At 47.7% G+C, this 19,634-nt stretch overlaps 1 protein-coding gene across 2 annotated transcripts; it reads left to right on the top strand.

The window, feature by feature from the left end:
- The first annotated feature begins 1,801 nt into the window (after positions 1-1,801).
- On the top strand, positions 1,802-19,301 carry LOC110529183 (sine oculis-binding protein homolog). Of its 2 annotated transcripts, none has more exons than XM_036984755.2 (7): positions 1,802-2,149; positions 6,465-6,603; positions 7,135-7,308; positions 7,961-8,112; positions 9,433-9,528; positions 10,834-12,861; positions 16,409-19,301. In XM_036984755.2, the coding sequence occupies exons 1-6, from the start codon at positions 2,057-2,059 to the stop codon at positions 12,850-12,852; spliced, it is 2,673 nt and encodes an 890-aa protein (XP_036840650.1). In that variant the 5' UTR covers positions 1,802-2,056; the 3' UTR covers positions 12,853-12,861; positions 16,409-19,301. The 2 variants fall into 2 exon arrangements, with proteins under 2 accessions (XP_036840650.1, XP_036840651.1); XM_036984756.2 differs by having other exon boundaries at positions 1,803-2,149; positions 10,855-12,861.
- Positions 19,302-19,634: the final 333 nt, after the last annotated feature.

Raw genomic sequence — 19,634 nt, forward strand, 5'->3', positions numbered from 1 at the left:
GGGAGTTTTTCCTAGCCACCGTGCTTCTACACCCGTATTGCTTGCTGTTTGGGGTTTTAGGCTGGGTTTCTGTACAGCACTTTGAGATATCAGCTGATGTACGAAGGGCTATATAAATAAATTTGATTTGATTTGTCCAGGAAGTTGTCTAAAAGATTGAAGAAGTGATTTATCCATACTTGTCCCAAGTGGGCTCTCGAGTGGCGCAGTGGTTTAAGGCACTGCATCTCAGTGCAATATGTGTCACTGCAGTCCCTGGTTTGAATCCAGGCTGCATCACATCTGGCTGTGATTGGGAGTCCCGTAGGGCGGTGCACAATTGGCCCAGTGTCGCTGGGGTAGGCTTTCAGTGTAAATAAGAATTTGTTCTTAGCTGACTTGCCTAGTTAAATTAAAAGGGATTGCATTTGTTGTTGCCTAATTATTTTTTGGTAGGTTTCCACACTACTTTCATTCCATCTATAGCATTTCTTAATTTTATTCAGTTCCTTTGGCTTTGATGCCTCATGATTGAGTATTGCTCTGTTTAAGTCGACTGATTTTGCTGTGATCTGATAGGGATGTCAGTGGGATGACTATGAATGCTCTGAGAGACTCTGGGTTGAGGTCAGTGATAAAGTAGTCTACAGTACTACTGCCAAGAGATGAGCTATAGGTGTACCTACCGTAAGCGTCCCCTCGACGTCTACAATTGACTATGTACATACCCAGCGTGCGACAGAGCTGCAGAATTTGTGACCTGTTTTTGTTGGTTATGTTGTCGTAATTGGGGGAGGGAAGGCTGTCACCACCAGGTAGGTGTTGTCCCCCTGTGTGCTGAGGGTGTCAGGTTCTTGTCCAGTTCTGGAATTTATCGCCACAGACTAGTACATGTACTTGGCCTGGAAATGATTAATTTCCCCCTCCAGGATGGATAAGCTGTCATCATTAAAGTATGGAGATTCTAGTGGGGGGATATAGGTAGCACAGCAGGACATGTTTCTCTGTTGAGATAATTTCCTTTTTAATTTCTAGCCAAATGTGAAATGTTCCTGTTTTGATTAATTTAATAGAGTGAGGTAGGTCTGCTCTATACCAAATTAGCTTACCCCCTGAGTCCTTTCCCTGCTTTACTCCTGGTAATTTGGTGGATGGGATTACCAGCTGTCTGTAACCTAGAGGGCAACCAGTGGGTCAATTTCCTCTATACCATGTTTCTTGTATGATGATAATGTCTGTATTTCTGATTTATTTGGTGAATCCAGGTTCCTGCCCCTTAAGCCAAAGGCAGATGACCTCAGGCCTTGGATATACCCGAATGAGATAATACTGCTGCACAATTAATCAAATGGCCACCCATACAGTTTACATTTTTACATTACTGCTACTTGCTTTTTATTACCTATACATAGTCACATTACAAATGACCTACTTATTGTTATGTAATTTTCTTGTGTTTCTTTTTTATTTATTTACCTTTTTTTACTTTAGTTTATTTAGTAAATATTTTCTTAACTATATTTCTTGAACCTCATTGTTGGTTAGGGGTTTGTAAGTAAGCATTTCACAGGCGTTGTGTTCCTCTCGCTCTGATCAAACAGATGTAATTTGAGAAACCCCAAAACATTCTACCGTGGTATCGTTTACCCAGGCGGGATTTTCATCTCTTTTATTTAAATCCTGGAATATAATAGACTGTGTTGGTTCTGTGTTCCCCGCAGATAAAACAGTCCTTGCATTCCTCATGAAATGTATCTGTTGAGATTCGGGAGGGGTGGCCGCCAGGTGTTGGGTTACAGCGCGGAGGCCCCTCCCTGCTCTCTGGGATTTAGAGAGAGGGGTTGTTAGTCCGCGGCGGTAGGGCGGCAGCAGCAGCCCACAGCACCCATGTTCAGTGGAGAGTCAGTGGAAGGTGCCCCCAGATGACCGACGCAGACGTCTGGGAATGACAGCCGCTGTCACCGAGAGTGACAGCTTTCGCTCTCTGTCGCCGCACCTTGACTAGCCTTGACTAGCCCCGGAGTGACGCGCTCTATCAGTCGCACGCCAAAGAAGTGACACGGAGCCAGTCAGAACTATGCCAGAGATGGAGAAAGGGAGACCACCGGAAAACAAACGCAGTAGGAAACCCGCGCACCCCGTCAAGAGAGAGATCAACCAAGAGATGAAGGTGAGGGGAAATGAGTTATTTGCCTTTTTTTTTTAGCAGTGTTCTGTTTGTGAATAGTCTTAAGTAATGCCATGCTATGTCGTTGTCTTAGGTCTCTTTTATGTAGTGTTGTGTTGTCTCACTTGTCGTTATGTGTGTTTTGTCCTATATTTTGATTTAATTTATTCTTATTTTTAATCCCAGCCCCGGTCCCCGCAGGAGGCCTTTTGCCTTTTGGTAGGCCGTCATTGTAAATTATAATTTGTTCTTAACTGACTTGCCTAGTTAAATAAAGATGAGATAAAAATAAAAGTGCAGATTGAGACTTTTGAGACATTGGGAGAGACCTCCGTGCGCACTAATCACACAGTTGGAGGCATTCACAGACGCCATGAAAACTTCGATTTGTTCCCATTGAAACAATTCAATTTGCTTATAATTGAATGCCGTTATATTATTGAATACTTCCGAAATAATGATGAATGATGATAATGATAATGATGATAATTTCATATGATGAAATAAGACAGCTATATTGTATTACCTGGCCTTGCCACAATAAACCGACTGTCGGGAAATATAGCTTTCTGAGGGAATGAAAACGTGTGACTGTTTAATTAAAGTGTCACTCTTAGGTTATCTAATATTTGATGTCGTGTCCACTGAATGGTAGGTAGCCCTTCTGTAGCGACGCCATGTCAGTCCATCCGTAGCCTCGCGCAGCAAAGTCCAGTGGTGTTCCAGATGTGCGTCACCACCAAACTGCAAGAACACTTCACTTCTTCCACGCTTCGGCTGTGCGCGCACTTGTTGTAGTAGGCTAGTCTACATGTTTACAACAATGTAACGTTGTAAAAAATAAATACATTCGAACGAACATACATAGTCACATCACTTGAGAATATCCGCTAGGGCAAAGGATCAGTAGGCCGAACCTAAACAGGTAACCATAGTAATTGTGCCCTTGGAAAGTGACTCAGAATCAGTTTCATGGAAACTATGTCTACTGTTTTATTTGGTGATTCCAATTCAAAACAAAATTGAATATGATGGTATTGGTTTCAGTCCTGCTGCTAGAGTGCAAGTCTTGTAGTAAGCTAGGCTACAAGCCCACATTTTGTCAGCCTTCAGTTTTATGAGTTGTGACATTGGCCACTGGACACAGATGTAAGTTCAAAGTCTAGTTTTGATTTACATTTGGTTGAGTTGTCAACTATTGTGAATTCAACATTAAATTAAATGTAAAAAATCGTCTTGTTTTGTGAGAGGAAATGTGCTCTTTTTGCATAAGTGGTTTGGATGGTAGCTTTTGATATCCAGGGAGTGGTGTAGAATTGCAACTTAACTAATTTGAATGAAAACATGCTAAATGCTGTCTGTGCTTGATGTAAGTCAGCCCGGCCTGGATCTGAGCTGGATCCGGGGGTCGGCCCTGCGTTGTTGCCTTTGGTCAGGGTTCTTTCTGTGGTGCTTGTCACTCTCACAAAGCAGATGTTGGTTTGAACTGCCAATAAGAAACAATAACAACATTGTGGGAAGTAAAGCACAGGGAGGAGAAAGAACAAAATTCCTGTCTCTCCCTAATGAGAAAATAGTGAGACAAAACAACACTGAATTCCATGTAATATAGGAGGACATGCCCTGATGGAACTGTTGATGTAGACTAGGCTAGTCCCACGGGATGCAGGCAGCACAGGCAGAGTACTACTTTGTGATTCTCAGACTTACAGGGAGCCACGTGGATCTACAAAACAGGCCTTGGGTGACCGCGGTAATGAACTGGGGCTGTTGGGCTTGAAGGTCAGTGGTGTAAGTGTGTGATTATGAAATAGAGAAGGGTAGATAAAGAAAGACAGATGGACAGATATATTTTGTCTAACTCTCACACAGATCAGAGAGACAGACAGACACACACACACACATAGTCAGAGAAACAGACAGACACACACAGACAGACAAAATAGAACTCTCAGACAGACAGACAGATCACAGACAGATCACAGACAGACAGACAAAATAGAACTCTCAGAGACAGACAGACAGACAGACAGACAGACAGACAGACAGACAGACAGACAGACAGACAGACAGACAGACAGACAGACAAAATAGAACTCTCAGAGACAGACAGACAAAATAGAACTCTCAGAGACAGACAGACAAAATAGAACTCTCAGAGACAGACGGACAAAATAGAAGACAGACAGACAGACAGACAGACAGACAGACAGACAGACAGTGATTTCAGGAGCTGTCTGTCTGTCTGCGGGCTGCTCCGGTCCAGTCCAGTGTTGTCTTAGTCAAGGGATCTATTTCAATACCACAGTCAAACCCACTCCTTCCATGCCAGACCGTAGCACAGCGCGGACACCAGATACCTGACTTTATTCATCGTTAGGCATATTTAGCTGGATATGATACCTCTACATACACACAAACACACCCGCACACACTTGGGGACACACACAATTCCTTTTCTTTGAGGCCCTGTCAGAGTGAGGAAAGCAGAGGGAAGAATGTGCAGTCAGTACCACAGCCCTGGTGTAACACTACAACAGGCAGACTGTCCACACTGGAAAAGGCTGAAACCCGAGAGGGAGTGCAGTGTCGGGTATCAGGGCTGGAAGTTGCCGGGTGGAGGGGGCAAGGGGAGAGGCAGAGGGAGGAAAGGGCAGGCGAGGGAGGGGGCACACAAAGAGGGACTGGGTAGTGCTGGACACTTGGGAGAGGAGCAGGGGAGGGAAGGACTGGGTAGTGCTGGACACTTGGGAGAGGAGCAGGGAAGGGAGGGACTGGGTAGTGCTGGACACTTGGGAGAGGAGCAGGGGAGGGAGGGACTGGGTAGTGCTGGACACTTGGGAGAGGAGCAGGGAAGGGAGGGACTGGGTAGTGCTGGACACTTGGGAGAGGAGCAGGGGAGGGAGGGACTGGGTAGTGCTGGACACTTGGGAGAGGAGCAGGGGAGGGAGGGACTGGGTAGTGCTGGACACTTGGGAGAGGAGCAGGGGAGGGAAGGACTGGGTAGTGCTGGACACTTGGGAGAGGAGCAGGGGAGGGAGGGACTGGGTAGTGCTGGACACTTGGGAGAGGAGCAGGGAAGGGAGGGACTGGGTAGTGCTGGACACTTGGGAGAGGAGCAGGGGAGGGAGGGACTGGGTAGTGCTGGACACTTGGGAGAGGAGCAGGGAAGGGAGGGACTGGGTAGTGCTGGACACTTGGGAGAGGAGCAGGGGAGGGAGGGACTGGGTAGTGCTGGACACTTGGGAGAGGAGCAGGGGAGGGAGGGACTGGGGAGTGCTGGACACTTGGGAGAGGAGCAGGGGAGGGAGGGACTGGGGAGTGCTGGACCCTTGGGAGAGGAGCAGGGGAGGGAGGGACTGGGGAGTGCTGGACACTTGGGAGAGGAGCAGGGGAGGGAAGGACTGGGTAGTGCTGGACACTTGGGAGAGGAGCAGGGGAGGGAAGGACTGGGTAGTGCTGGACACTTGGGAGAGGAGCAGGGGAGGAGGGACTGGGGAGTGCTGGACACTTGGGAGAGGAGCAGGGGAGGGAGGGACTGGGTAGTGCTGGACACTTGGGAGAGGAGCAGGGGAGGAAGGACTGGGTAGTGCTGGACACTTGGGAGAGGAGCAGGGGAGAGAGGGACTGGGTAGTGCTGGACACTTGGGAGAGGAGCGGGGCATTTCCGAGAACCGTGGGACCTAGCGGTGGTGTAAGGTGTCCTGCTCGGATTTCTGCTAATTTCAGATCGGATTTCTGCTCCAATCCCCACTCGCCTCAAAGCCACAGAGGAGACGAGGTGGGCGGATGAAAAGAGAGAGAGACCTTTGTGTTGTTTTCTTTCATATGGTCGGAATGTTTAAAAAGCCAGGATGTTCACTTCACAACACATCTGCTGAGAACACGTCTTTATTTTGTCTCTTTTTTCCCCAATTAAAAGAGCTAAACAAAGAATGATTCATATATTTCACACTGGTATTAGGTTGGAAAACTTTTCCGTCTCCTATTTAGCAAGAGTAAACAAACTGCAATACATCATGGAAAAATAGTCATACTGTACTCCTCTGGGTTCCCTTGCTCATTTCATCCAGTCAGGGCTGGTCTGGAAGTCGAAAGAATCAGCACATTGATTCGCGACTGGAAGCTCTGGTTACATTTAAAGAGTGGGATAAAAAGTTCCACTAACAAACCTCGGATGTAAGGTCACTCACAACTGAACTTCACATTGGCTTAGCGTTAGCAAGCAGTGGCTCGGTTGTCCCGTCTCCCGCCATGTCCCCTGACTGACATAACCTATAATGTTGCTCAGTGATTTATTTTCCATTTTTCCTTTTAGACCTTTGCAGAGAGCACCATGAATGAGCTCCTAGGCTGGTACGGCTATGACAAGTTGGAGCTCAGAGACTCCGAGGCCACCGAGATACGGAACTACCCCAACCGTGAGAGACGCCAGCAGCACGTCTCAGTTCTTAAAGGTGAGGGAAGGCCAGGGCCCTGTTCACTAGGCCACACTGGAGTAAAACGTTTTGCAATGGAGAGTAGAAATCTGTGTTTTAATTGGACAGGTAGTTCAGGTAGTACCTCCTTTTTCAAAACGATTCCTTTTTCAAAACGACCCAAGGTCATTTGTTAAGGTAGTATCCTTGTTTCACAGCTAACATATTTAACAGAGGTCAGACGGAATTCACAGGTAACCCAGTAAGAGAACATAGAGGTTGTTAAATCCAGACATATTACTTCACCCTTCTTATGTTTCACTTACTATCATTACAGTAAACCTGTGTGGATAGACTATTATCTTTCTACAGTTTTCAGTGTCATTGTTTTCTGTCCATGCCCTTTAGGCTGTACATCTGTATTTAAATTGTGTGTGTGGAGTGGAAGTGGTGCCAAGAGAAACTGACTGAATTCAGATTCCATTTTTGTTGGCACTTTACATGACTTTATATGTATGTTAAGAACATAAATTCACTCTGAAGTGACCCTAGATATCCTGTGCCTTCCAGAAAACTCGGTGCCCAAATCCAAGAGCCTAGACAGCCCCATGACACTGGCCATGAGGAGTGGAGAGAGAGAATCATCCAGAGTCCCCTCTTCCTCCCCCGGTTCCTCCTCTCTGACCAGCCCTAAGGAGCAAAAGAGTGCCCCCGTAATTGTCCCGCTTATAAAGCCATCGGCAGGTAGGGACAGGCCTGAAAAAATCTCTCTCTCTCTCTCACACACACACACACACACACACACACACACACACACACACACACACACATCTACCGAGCATATGCAAACACACACCCTTTGTGTGATCACCTGGGTTAGAACCCATGTCTCCTGCACATCACAAAAGTGTTTTAGCCTGCCTAGCTAAAGTCTAGACATTATTCAGGAAGCTAACACAAGTCTTCAGGTCTCAGGCAAGATTCCTCATCACACAGGTGTGGTTCACTAAATCACCCCTGTTACACTCACACATCATCATCATCATCATCATCATCATCACTACCATACGTAGCCTACGGTTCTTCAACACTCACACATCATCATCATCACTACCATATGTAGCCTACAGTTCTTCAACACTCACACATCATCATCATCACTACCATATGTAGCCTACAGTTCTTCAACACTCACACATCATCATCATCATCATCACTACCATATGTAGCCTACGGTTCTTCAACACTCACACATCATCTTCATCATCATCATCATCACTACCATACGTAGCCTACGGTTCTTCAACACTCACAAGCTCCTTAAATGCTCATCTTCATCATCAAACACACTTCACATGTTGATGTTGATTCCTCTCCCCTTTGGCTCTGTCCACAGTGGAAGACGTGCAGAATGTGCAGATAGTGTGTGTGTGGTGTCAGAAGGAAGGGGTGAAGCGCTACTCTCTCTGTATGGGCACCGAGCTGAAGAGCTTCTGTAGTGAGAAGTGCTTCGCCGCCTGCCGACGGGCCTACTTCAAACGCAACAAGGTGAGGGATTCAACCTTGGTTCAACCTTATTTCAACTTGGAATCAATGGGACAATTTTAGGTCAGACAAAACTGACTTGTCAACTGCAGCAGTTCAGATGGAGAAAATGACACACACACACACACACACACACACACACACACACACACACACACACACACACACACACACACACACACACACACACAGTGTTTTTTTTATGGACAGGCCAGTGTTTTGAGGGTGGGAAGGGGTCAACGTTTGCAGAGGACACTTAGTTAGTATCAGTTACGGCTTAATGGAGGAAGGGCCAGTCATCATGTGGCTTGGGTCTGGAGGATCGGGAAGCAACAGGGAAGCAGTGCCTATACACAACTCCACTCCTATACACAACTCCACTCCTATACACAACTCCACTCCAATACACAACTCCACTCCAATACACAACTCCACTCCTATACACAACCCTCCTATACACATTACCACCATTTTTCACCCTCCATCCAAGACATGGATACCCTCTCTTAGAGGCGCGGGGGTGTCAGGCAAGGCTATCCCCTTTCACCGTTCCTGTTGTTTTGCCGCGCTAGGTTTTATTCACACGACAACAGACAGGGAGGGAAAGGGTGGAGGGGGTCGTCTGCTGCCTACCTGCAACAAACCCTTTAGTTGGTGGAAGTGGGGATGGAACTGTGGCCGTTGGCTTGTCCCTGCTTGTTTCTTGGAGGGAGAAGGGCAGAGGGCCTGGGGGTGAGGTGTCCACTTTCAGTGCATACCTTACCTGCATCTGCTTCATGTTTCGAAACTCCACACGTCTCAATGGGTCACAAAGAAGAGACCATTGAGAATAAAATGAGGGTTCAGGCTTGTCATCTATTTTATCTTACTGAAACATTCCAAAATGTTACCAAAACTTTTTTTAAACAGTCCCTTTGTTTCAGTGACCTCAAAGCCCATAGGTCAATGTACTCTGTTACTTTGCACCCCTATGACAAGGCAAATTGTGCAGTGGTTATTTTGGGATTGGTTATGTAAGTTTGTTTTAATGACCAACCACGGGAGCCTTGATGATTTAAAGCAACTGCTACTTCATCAACACTTGATGCTTAAATCCCATAGTGGATACTACTGAATCCAGGCTCTACTCTGAAACAGCTTTAACACAATCCGGTGTCCTGTTCATTAGGGCATACAATGTTTTGCAACAGAGATCTGTTATTGGACAAATCCAGCTAGTCCCTCCCAGATTTGTTTGTTTCGTTTGGTGCCTAATGAACATGACCCAGCTCTTGATAGTTTGTTTGAAGTGTATAATGATGCAGCTTTGCCCCACTCCGTCAGGCCCGGGATGAGGACCTCCATGTAGGGGAGAGGTCCCCCCAACACACCCCTGCTGATAACTCACCACGACTCGTGCTGAACAGTGGAGGTGCCAGAGTAAGAACAAAACACAATCCACTTCGTAGAAATATAATATACTTTTTAAATAGTTTAGCTCAAAGACTAGTTATGCATTAATGCATGTTTGTCTTTGAGAGATAATTCAAAACATGTAGGGGCAGTTTCTAGGACACAGATTAAGGGGCAGTTTCTAGGACACAGATTAGGGGACAGTTCCTAATACACAGATTAAGGGGCAGTTTCTAGGACACAGATTAGGGGACAGTTCCTAATACACAGATTAAGGGGCAGTTTCTAGGACACAGATTAGGGAACAGTACCTAATACACAGATTAAGGGGCAGTTTCCAGGACACATATTAAGGGGCAGTTTCTAGGACACAGATTAAGGGACAGTTTCCAGGACACATATTAAGGGGCAGTTTCCAGGACACATATTAAGGGGCAGTTTCCAGGACACAGATTAAGGGGCAGTTTCCAGGACACAGATTAAGGGGCAGTTTCCAGGACACATATTAAGGGGCAGATTCCAGGACACATATTAAGGGGCAGTTTCCAGGACACTTAATAAGGGGCAGTTTCCAGGACACAGATTAAGGGGCAGTTTCCAGGACACCGATTAAGGGGCAGTTTCCAGGACACAGATTAAGGGGCAGTTTCTAGGACACAGATTAGGGAACAGTTCCTAAAACACAGATTAAGGGGCAGTTTCTAGGACACAGATTAAGGGGCAGATTCTAGGACACAGATAAAGCCTAGTCCTAGACTAAAAATAATTATTAATGGAGATTCTCCATTGAGTTTGCTTTTTAGTCTACGACTAGGTTTAACTGTGGGTCTGTGAAACCGCCCTGTAAAGGGATAGTTCAGGGATGTTACATATAGTATTTCCATATTTGTTTCCTTACCTTTGCCAACAATTAGCAACATTAGCCATGTAATTTAATCTCGCCTGTTAACATGGATTATTTTTCATGTCCAAATCAGCTCAAAATAACACAATCAATTTAATATGATTTGGTCATGACATTTAACACATGCTGAACGGGGGAGATTGGTTTACATTGGGAATTTGTCCCAAAATGCGAATGTTGCTAATTGTTGGAAGTAGCTAGGTTAACAAAATCAGTATGGATTGCAGTCACTCCTTGGCCATAGACTTCTTTCAAGGTAAAAAAAATAAAAATATCAACATTTGTAAAATCCTTTGCAAGCTTTGTGAATAAAGCAACTTTTCACAATACTGTCATATAGAATATTCCATATTTTATATTACCATTTCTACGACATACCAGTCATTTGCGTTTTCCTTTTCACATGTCACTTAAGTAACTCTTTACAGTCTCTCTCGCCTGTACCGCAGGTGTGCAACTGGTGCAAGCACGTCCGCCACACCAAAGAGTACCTGGACTTTGGCGCCGGTGAGGAGCGGCTTCAGTTTTGCAGCACCAAGTGTCTGAACCAGTACAAGATGGATGTGTTCTACAGAGAGGCCAGGGCCACTCTCACCAGCTCCAGCCCAGGAAGACCAACCCAGGAGGGGAGACCCGAGTCCACCGGAGGGGTCCAGAACCAGAAGCTCCTGACCCCTGAATCGTGGAGCAGCAATGCTGGGGACGTGAGGGGGACGACCAGGTCGCCCAAAGGTCAGACGCCGATCAATGGTACAGCGGCACCAAGGACTGTGTCTCCATCCGAGGCGTCATCTTCGTCATTGAAGGTTAACATTTCAGGACTGAGGCACCTGGAGAGGCACGTCCTGCCACCACCCGCGCAGGTAACGAGCCACCACCCCGCCCCTCCCCCTCCTCACCCCCCCATGGAGCACCACAAGGCCATGCCTCAGATCCCGCTGCCCTTCATCCGGCCCCCTCTCCACGCCCAGGGCCTGAAGAGCCCCCTGGCCAACCCCCCCAGGGGCCACCCTGGCCCCCCTTCCAGCCCCATCCACCAGCCTCCCCCTCACTCCCCCCATCACCCCCACCAACCCCACCTTCAGCCCCCATCGGCCACCTCCATGAACCCACCCGGAATACACCCCTACCCGGGGGCCTACTTCCCAGGCTTGCACTCCCCCCCTATCAACATGATGGGGCTCCGTGGCCCAGTGCCCATGCTCCCTATGATGAACTTCGGGGGATGGTCGTCTTTAGGCCCCTTCTTCCCCCAGCCCACGGTCCTGGTGCCCTACCCCATCATTGTACCAATCCCAGTCCCCATCCCCATCCCTATCCCAATACCCATACCCCCTAAATCTGCTCCTCCAGAAGCCCCAGGGGTCCCCCACAGTGGGGTTATCCAGCCCGTGCCGGAGGGGATAGAGGGGGGACGCTCCAGGGGTGTCAATTTGCCTTCTCCCAAGAGCTTGGCGGCCAACAGATTGGGTAGAACCACCAACCAGGGTCTCCCCTCACCCTCAGACCAACCCAGAAGGGACATCACAGATTGGGTGAAGTCGGAGAGGCAGGCTCAGTCACCCATGTCGATCCCTCACAATGCAGTGTCCTCCCCCAGGGCTCGCTACGATGCTTCCCCATCTTCCAACTCAGTGATTGAGGGACTGTCAGACTTTAAGCTGAGCCAGCAGCAGCAGCCAGAGAGGCAGGTCATCCAGAGAGTGCTCCAGAGGACCCCGGTCAAGCTGGAGCCCAACCCCCACGGAGTGGTGAACCTGTCGGGTCCGGGTGAGCCCGGAATGGGGCAAGGCACCAGGCTGGTGGATACCAGAGTGGACCACCACAACCACCACCATGACATTATCAAACCCACCCCTCCACTAACCCAGTCACCCCCTCTTCTGCACAACACCGCCTACCCCCAGAGCCCTAACATACGACCCCCCTCAGACACCCCACCAACTCCCAGAGGGGAATGCAGCAGCCCTCCCTGCGATACCGCCACCCCCTCCCCCTCAACACTCCCAGACGTCCCCAAACAAACAACACCGTCATCATCCCCCGACCCTCCTCCCAGCCCAGACTCCTCCCAGTCTCAGAGAGAGGCCCCGCCTCTTGGTCCTGACGCCGCCCTCAGTGAGCTGGAGGCAGTCAAAGAGAACAGCTGCTCCAATGGCCAGGTCCAGGTTCCATCCCTCCTCACCAGCCAATCAGAGGGGCCCTCGGCCGCTGGCGACTCCGAGGACCCCCACGTCCCAGATGAGGACCATGCCTATGCCCTGCCCACCCCCAACCTTACACCCACCAGAACGGGCGGTGCCCCCACCAACACCCCCAACACTCTCCTCCTGCCCAAGCTTAGGGACAAGGGTGTTCTACTATGCCCACCGAGTGTGGCTGGGCCTGGGGACATGGAGCCTGCTCTGAAGAGACGGTGCCTCCGCATCCGAGATCAGATCAAGTAGGGAAGGGAGGTAGGTGTCTCTTGTTACAACAGGTTTTTGGGACACTAACGCAATGGCGATGTTAGAGAGGAATCGGAATGAGAAAGACAGAAGACGTGAAAATGAGGAAAAGGAACTTTCATAAAGATGAAATAAGATTAGCAGGCACACAATTAACTGTTTCACTCTATCACCAACACACACACACACACACAGGCCCTGCCTGATTAGGTGATGCCTTTTCAAAATGACTCTCACTTTCTCTATGCTCTGCCCCTTCCTCTGGCCTAGCTATAACCCTAGAGCTGTCTGTCTGCCCCTTCCTTTGGCCTAGCTATAACCATAGAGCTGTCTGTCTGTCCCTTCCTCTGGCCTAGCTATAACCCTAGAGCTGTCTGTCTGTCTGCCCCTTCCTCTGGCCTAGCTATAACCCTAGAGCTGTCTGTCTGCCCCTTCCTCTGGCCTAGCTATAACCCTAGAGCTGTCTGTCTGCCCCTTCCTCTGACCTAGCTATAACCCTAGAGCTGTCTGTCTGTCTGCCCCTTCCTCTGGCCTAGCTATAACCCTAGAGCTGTCTGTCGGTCTGCACCTTCCTCTGGCCTAGCTATAACCCTAGAGCTGTCTGTCTGTCTGCACCTTCCTCTGGCCTAGCTATAACCCTAGAGCTGTCGGTCTGTCTGTCTGTCTGCCCCTTCCTCTGGCCTAGCTGTATCCGTAGAGCTGTCTGTCTGCCCCTTCCTTTGGCCTAGCTATAACCCTAGAGCTGTCTGTCTGCCCCTTCCTCTGGCCTAGCTATAACCCTAGAGCTGTCTGTCTGTCTGCCCCTTCCTCTGGCATGGCTGTATCTGTAGAATTGTCTGTCTGCCCCTTCCTCTGGCCTAGCTATAACCCTACATCTGTCTGTCTGCCCCTTCCTCTGGCCTAGCTATAACCCTACAGCTGTCTGTCTGTCTGCCCCTTCCTCTGGCCTAGCTATAACCCTAGAGCTGTCTGTCTGCCCCTTCCTCTGGCCTAGCTATAACCCTAGAGCTGTCTGTCTGTCTGCACCTTCCTCTGGCCTAGCTATAACCCTAGAGCTGTCTGTCTGTCTCCACCTTCCTCTGGCCTAGCTATAACCCTAGAGCTGTCGGTCTGTCTGTCTGCCCCTTCCTCTGGCCTAGCTATAACCCTAAAGCTGTCTGTCTGTCTGTCTGCCCCTTCCTCTGGCCTAGCTGTATCCGTAGAGCTGTCTGCCTGCCCCTTCCTTTGGCCTAGCTGTATCTGTAAAGCTGTCTGTCTGCCCCTTCCTTTGGCCTAGCTATAACCCTAGAGCTGTCTGTCTGTCCATTCCTCTGGCCTAGCTATAACCCTAGAGTTGTCTGTCTGCCCCTTCCTCTGGCCTAGCTATAACCCTAGAGTTGTCTGTCTGCCCCTTCCTCTGGCCTAGCTTTAACCTTAGAGCTGTCTTTCTGTCTGCCCCTTCCTCTGGCCTAGCTGTAACCCTAGAGTAGTGAGGAGTGCCAAGTTACTGAGATTCTCTCTCTTTGGCGCCATTCTCTTTAGTGGCCATGCGAATATTGTGTGACCCGTGTGTGTGTGTGTGTCTCCATTGCACCGTACAAGTTCAATCAAACAGTGCTGCATTCAAATCCGTTTTGAACCCAGGTCTGGTGAGAAAGTATGTTTGTGTGTGTCTGAGTGAGGTCCACTGGTCAGCAGCTCACCAAACACACCACGCTGTGATATTATTTTCTCCTATGAGCCTCCACTCTTCTGCCCCAGCCGTCTTTCTGGTGTTGTCGTGGAGACAGTGGCGATCGTCAGACTTGGCGGCGCTGTGGATGTTTGTGTGCTGTGAATATGAGAGCCAGCCCTCAGTGATAGAGCTCTGGGGCTTCAGAAAACGGAGCAGTAGAACCGGAGCGATCCGGCTCCGTGTGTCATCATAATGACTGGCCCAGGCCCCGGCTCTCGGTATAGTGGTGTGGAATCTTCTCCTCTCATTAAGTAGCATTCTCTCATCTTCTCTCTCCCCCCTCTCCTCCTCGCCCCTCTCCTCTCCTCTCTTCTTCTCTCCTCTCCTCTCTACTTTCTCCTCTTCTCTTCCCTCCTCTCCTATCCTCTCTCTTCTCCTTTCCTCTCATCTCCCATTTCCTTCTCTCTCCTCACAGCTTCTTCTTCTTCCATTGAACCAGATGTTCTATGGAAGACATACAGTACATTACAGTAACAACCCTAACGACCAATCAGATTGTAACCCTCCTTACTTTCGACCAATCAGATTGTTCTCCGTGTTCCCCTTTCCAGATTGTTCATTCAAATGGTCCTGTTGCCACCCAGAGCTGTGTGTGATTATGTGCTCATGTTTCAGTTTTACATCGTGGGCTTAATGTACACATGATGACCGAAAAGGTTTTCATTTCGAGTTACCTCTACTTACTCCCCTTTCCCATCGCATATCAAAAACCTTGAAAGGTCAAGGGTCATCTTAATAAAAGATGGCTATTGGCAGAGAGTGACACATAACCCCATAACTGGTTTTAACTGGTTTAGCGTATACTCCCAACAACGACATGCCAGAAGTATTAAACGATTTGCTTTTGCAGAGAACGATGTCCCTGCTTCACCCTTTGTCATTTGTTGTGGTTTTGCGCGGTCCGCCGTTTCCCTTAGTAACCAATACATATGAAAATCACAGTGTGTTGCCAGCATTGCGCAGACGGATTTATTGCTTGGTGTTCTATGTAAGGGGAGCCGGTGTGTGTGTGTGTGTGTAAATACGTGCACGCGTGCCCGTGTGTAATGGGAGCTGGGCTGCGTTCATAGTCGACTGATTTTAGTTTAGCACCTCTCAGCGCCAAGGGGAATATGGTTATCTAGTTCCATTGTGTTCACTGCTAAAAGTCTTCTTTAAAAAAAACATTGAAAGTATTTTAGCTCTGACAGAATCAACAGGCCAACTGGAGGATTGGAGGATTTCACCTCAGGAAATAGGCCGGTTTCGTCTCAGTTTTCCCTGCCTTTATTTGGGCTATTTTATTGCCATGCGGAAATGGATCCCTCCACATTGGTTTTTGCAGAGCGTTTGAAACTAAAACGGAGAGGGACACAGGCAGTAGAGTTAGAGAGTGCAGAGAGCAATGGCTTCTTGGCCCCTCGTACGTGTGCGTGTACATGTGTGTACATGTGTGTGTGTGTGTGCTCTTGTCCGCATGTGCATTTTTACTCCCCAAAAAGTCCTGCAAATTCACGAAAAAACAAAGCTGTTTGTGTGTGTGTGGTGTGTGTCTGTGCGTGCGTGCGTGTATGTATGCGTGTGTGTGGTGTGTGTCTGTGTGTGCGTGCGTGTATGTATGTATGTGTGTGTGTGTGCATGTGTGCAGCACAGATGTTCTTGGTTTGATAGTGCCCTAAACCTCATTCTCACAGTGACTGGGTGGATAAAGGAAGGGAGGATTGATAGACGGCAGATTGATAGATGGCAGACTGTAATATGGATGTAAATGTAACTGAAATTGACATCTTTCTCGCTCTCATCCCTGCCTCTCCCTGTCTTTCTCTCTCCATTTTTCTCTCTCTCTCTGTATGTGATGAACAGGCTCACTGTACAGCGGTACCAGATCCAGTGCCCCGCCCTCTTGGGTACATCACCAGCACCAACGCCCTCCCTCCAACCCATTACACAGCCACCTGGGAGATCAACTCCACCCTTCTTCTGACCACGACGTGCCAATCAAGGAAGCAGTCCAATGGGAGAAGCAGTCCAATGGGAGAAGCAGTCCAAGAGCTCAATGTTGACTTCCAGTACATTCACAGCACAAGAGTGTGTGTATGTTTGTGTGTGTGTGTCTATGCACGCCGTTAGGTACCTTTATGTGGCATTTCTGGACCTTTCCAAGGGACAGACAATTCCATCTCTGATCTCTCCCATAGTCCAGGAGCCTATGAAGCCAGCCCAAAGAGCCCACTCAGCCCAGTTCCAATCCTCAGCCATAGTCAGGGGCTCTACACTGCACTAGATGGTAGGCTGCTAGGCTACGATCAGCAGCCTTGTGTGGTCTTCTCCAATAGAGACTGAACCTGATCTCTTTCCTGGGGAAATGGTTTGTTTTCTCTGCTCGGCTCCACACAAAGAGCCACATTGTTCCTCTCCCCCATATCCCACACTGACTCTCCTACTCTGGTTTTGGGTTACCTGGCTAACAGGGGCTCAGGCTTCAGGAGGAGTTTGTCTTTTTAAATTGTTCTGTCTGACGGAGGGCCAGGAATATGTGTGTACCCTTCTCCTTCTTTCCTGTCCTTTCCACCCCGCAGTCCCCTCTCCAATGGTACACACACTAGTCCTAAAGTGTGACTCTGACACCAATTGCTTGTTAATGTCCTCTTCCCCTCCTATTTCCCCCCTCTATGGACGAGCGGACGAGGATCAGTTCAGCACATTATTCTCTGGTGGTTTTCTGTTTGAAAGAGGGATGGAGAACCTTGGGGCAATGAAAAATGACAAAATAATTAACTGTAAACTATGTAATATGATAATGAAAGAGAGTCCCATATATCATGAAATCCACTATTTGTGACTTGCCTGAGACCGGAAGACTTGTGTCAGCTCCCCAAAACTAATGCCTAGGTTTTGGCTCGAAGGGCTAACACAGTCTTGTGGTGCGCCGGAGACCCAGCTTTCGAACCCAGTCATTTGATTTACAACACTGACTCGGCCATGGAACAGAGGTAGATCATTTCAGTGTCCAAACCTACTCACTCTGTTGACGCTCTTTATCTTACTCAGATGACTCCTTTTGGTGGGTTTGGGCAGTCATGTTACCAGCCATGGTATTATTTTGAACTGTCAAAGGCTGCAAAAAAGCAGCTATCAGTATTACAGTTTCCCCTAGTCTGGGGGTTTATAATGATGATACTAACTATAAGCCTGGTCCCAGATCTGTTCATGCTGTCTTGCCCACTCTTCTGGTCATTGTCATGCCAAACAGCACAAACAGATCTGGAATTAGCCTGAAAACGATCTAGTGGGAGCATCATCATCTGGAGGCCTTGCCAACACTCATCGTCACATTGTGAGAATTCACTTTTAGTTTTTGCTTTACATAGACTTTATAATAATTTATGAATGATGCCTTCATAGATCTCCAGAAAGTGCTTTATGGATTTTTATTTCGATCCTGATTATTATACTGTATTTGTTTGCGAGTGCCGAAGCTCTTACCAGTGTCCAAATGTTTTGTTTGAATTTGTCCACTAGAGTGCAGTGTCTGTCTATGGAACATAGCAACTACCTGTCTCATATACCTTATATAAATAGAGTTTTCAATAGCGTACACAATTGTTCATTCAACCATACATTTACTGCCAATTATAAGTCTTGTCTTTTTTCACGACAGCCCAGTTTCAACAATGCCTCGATCTATGCCTCGATCCAGCCACAGAACATCACCTATTGCCATCACTATAGCCAAAGTAGAACATTGCCACAACCATAGAAATACAATTCATAGAAGGATGTCCCCATTCAAGTCAATGAGGCCATAATGGGTCATTCTATTTCTATGGCCACAACAACATTGCCAAGTCATTGGCTGGAAAGCAGACTCCTTGCTGCGGGGGAGTGACCACACTGGCTTTCCAGCGTCTTTCTATAGTCATGACCTCGAATAGCCTCCTGACCCACACTCCCCTCTCTCGCACACCCACACAAACACGCACACACATGCCTCTGCAATCTCAAAACTGCATTCCAAAAAGCACGTCAATCAGCATGTGTAACCATGGTGAAAAGTAGCTAATTCCAGTCAACATGCTCACCGTAGGTTATACCCTGTAGTGTCATTGTAATCTTAGTCTGACCAAGGGACTGTGTCAACAACTAGTATATGAGTCAGTGGTGACGTAACTTGGCATCTCTATACTATCAGTCTTGTGATATCGGGGATACTCCCCTAGCCATACCTTTAGTGCAGTGTTCCCCAACCCTGGTCCTCCAGGACCCCCAACACTACACAGTTTAGTTGTAGACCTTGACAAACACACCTCATTCAAGTCATTGAGGGCTTGATGATTAGTTGACAAATGAATAAGGTGTTCTTGTCCGTGGTTACAATACAAATGTGTGCTGTTGGGGGTGTTGGGAAACACTGCTTTAGTGGCCAAGAAGTGAACAAAAAACTGCCATGGTATATTACACATCTGCCTATAGTAACTAACTCAAACTCTAACCCTATAGTATACTACACCTACCATCACTGTCCCTCACCTGTTTATTCAAGACTTTGGGGGAAAATTTGGAAGAACAAAAAAAAAGCCAAGTTGTCTGAAACCCATAGATTGTGGACTCGGGACACTCATTGAACATGTAAGGCACCGTATAATTGACAATTCACAGATTGTTTGTATTTAGGCCTAAATTAATAGGATCAACTGGGAGCTGTTTGGTGGAGACCTATTTGTAAAGTGAATAAAGGCTATTCTGAGAACAACAACATCATGTGTTTTTCATGTCTGATGTCATTGTTTACTTTGTATTACAGAACAAATATACTTTTCAATGTAAAATGGTCTAAGTATAGCAACCAAGGTCAAAACTATTCACTGAAACGTAACATCTGAATGTGGGATAGATAATATTCTCCAAAATGTCACCTTATTCCCTATATAGTGCACTGCTTTTGACCAGAGCCCACAATAGGGTTCAATTTGGGATGCAAGTCTTTATCTCAGTTAATGAAGTTGTTACAATTAAGTAATAACGCACAACGGGATGTGGTATATGGCCAATATACCATGGCTAAGGGCTGTTCATAACACGACACAAA

The sequence above is a fragment of the Oncorhynchus mykiss genome, chromosome 8 (genome assembly GCF_057628025.1).
Source record: "Oncorhynchus mykiss isolate SJ-2025 chromosome 8, ASM5762802v1, whole genome shotgun sequence".
NCBI lineage: Eukaryota > Metazoa > Chordata > Actinopteri > Salmoniformes > Salmonidae > Oncorhynchus > Oncorhynchus mykiss.

Excerpts from the sequence above, each read along its gene's own strand:
- LOC110529183 (XM_036984755.2), top strand. The coding sequence starts at position 2,057 with ATGCCAGAGATGGAGAAAGGGAGACCACCGGAAAACAAACGCAGTAGG. Across the intron at positions 2,150-6,464 it reads AGATCAACCAAGAGATGAAG|ACCTTTGCAGAGAGCACCAT; the intron begins GTGAGGGGAAAT and ends TTTTCCTTTTAG. Across the intron at positions 6,604-7,134 it reads GCACGTCTCAGTTCTTAAAG|AAAACTCGGTGCCCAAATCC; the intron begins GTGAGGGAAGGC and ends TGTGCCTTCCAG.